The 1,737-nt window shown below is 32.4% G+C and overlaps 1 protein-coding gene across 1 annotated transcript; it reads left to right on the top strand.

Annotated features, from left to right (window-relative positions):
• Nucleotides 1-543: 543 nt before the first annotated feature.
• Nucleotides 544-1,359, top strand: BDBG_16435 (uncharacterized protein; the record flags this gene model as incomplete). Its single annotated transcript, XM_031724386.1, has 3 exons — nt 544-872; nt 1,024-1,056; nt 1,287-1,359. Coding segments are annotated over 3 exons (434 nt in total), but the record flags the coding sequence as incomplete, so codon positions are not given.
• Nucleotides 1,360-1,737: the final 378 nt, after the last annotated feature.

The raw sequence follows: 1,737 nt of genomic DNA, 5'->3' as shown, positions 1-1,737 counted from the left end.
TAGCTTCATGCGATTAGCTCACCACTAGCATTTCATGATTATGTGATCTATTCCTGATTCAGCTAGCATTCTGTGTACACTCTCACAAAGAAACTTTCACTATATTATATCACTCATTCACTAACTTTTCTCATTCTTCAATCATCTTTTTCATTTCATCATCATTGAATGCTATTATCATTCAAGATTTCTATCTCTTCTTCTGTTCAACTCTTTCTATCTGTTCATCTATCACATTGTACACATTTCTGACAATGATCTCTCATTTCTATAATAAGTATTATTATAGTACTCATACCAGGCAGTTCATTAGCAGTAAGTGTAATGCATTGTGAAACATGATCAGAACTTGTTTATCTTCTAATAATTGTCAGAACAACATATTATCATGAATGATGATACATCTTCTTCATCTTCTTATACACTCTCTTTATCTTCTTATACACTTTCAATTATTTCTCTTCTCAGCAGGTTTCTGATTGTGTTTTCTGACATGATTTTGCATAGACACAGATGCTGATATATTTGTTTTTATTTACATAGAATCTTCACATGTTGACAGATTCACATCTGCTAATGATAATGAACCTGATGTTACATTCTTGATTGAGAACTTGAAGAACATGATAATGAAGAAATTATCTATATCATGTGTGACTGAGTCTCTCACATCTCTCTCTGTCTTCTCTGTTTCTTTCTCTGCTGCTCTCTCTCAATCTTCTACATCTGCTTCTGTGTCTGATTCCTCTCTCACTACCCCTGTTCCCGCAACTCTCACTCCTGCAACTTCTGGTTTTACTGTCTCTGCTTTTGTTACCAGCTCTTCTCATTTCAAGAAGATATTGTATAGACTTAATGAATCATCTCTTTCAGTATGTATACTCTCACTCTTCTTACTAACTCTCAGAATGATTTATTATACAAAGACTGTGTATAACATGACTATCTAAAGCTCAGTCACAGATGCCAATTATTATATTCATTTTAAATATTCATAGTGAGAGAATTATTCATTTATATCAGAGAATCACTCTTCTTCTCAACAGTGTTAAGTTTGTAAGTCTTTTTCTTTTTATCTTTTCTTTCTGATACTAATTTTTCTGTTCTTAGAGAAAATTATTATAAGTTTTACTGTGCACAAAGTTATAATATTCACAGATATTAAGAAACTTTTCATAACTGTAAAGTTCAATATTACAGAGATATTCACTCTGATGAATTTCTTCAGAATAATAGATTCATATCAGTCTATTCTCTGATATCTGTCATTCAACTTTGTGATACAGGTGAAAGATATCTGTGTTTTCAGAAACAGAAATATGAATATCATACTCTTTTACACCTGTGAGTGTGAGGCTTGTATATCTTGTCTGAGATATCATTGTAAGAATGAGCTGTTCATATACTGTGTTCTGCTTTCTGTATTTCTCTGTGTTCTTCTCTCTCTTTCTGAGAAGTCTCATGTGTGTTGTAATTACACATACAATTCTAAGATCAGCAGATGTTCATTCAGTAATTATTATCTCTGTTTTTGTAATTTCATATACTAATAATAGTTCTTAGTTGCTTCAGCATCAGAGATCATTTTAATCAAAGATGACAACACTGCTGAGACTATTCTCTCTCACTCTCAAGCTTCTCTCATCACTTCTTCTCCCTTCTCTGTGAGAAAGGTTGTGCATATATCAGATTATAAGTGTTCAGCTCTGAGTGACTTCTGTAATTTGTTCAGTTCTG

This window comes from Blastomyces gilchristii (genome assembly GCF_000003855.2).
Source record: "Blastomyces gilchristii SLH14081 genomic scaffold supercont1.2, whole genome shotgun sequence".
In the NCBI taxonomy this organism is placed as follows: Eukaryota; Fungi; Ascomycota; class Eurotiomycetes; order Onygenales; family Ajellomycetaceae; genus Blastomyces; species Blastomyces gilchristii.
Note: the sequence above shows the minus strand (reverse complement) of the source record. Positions and strands in the feature narration are given on the sequence as shown.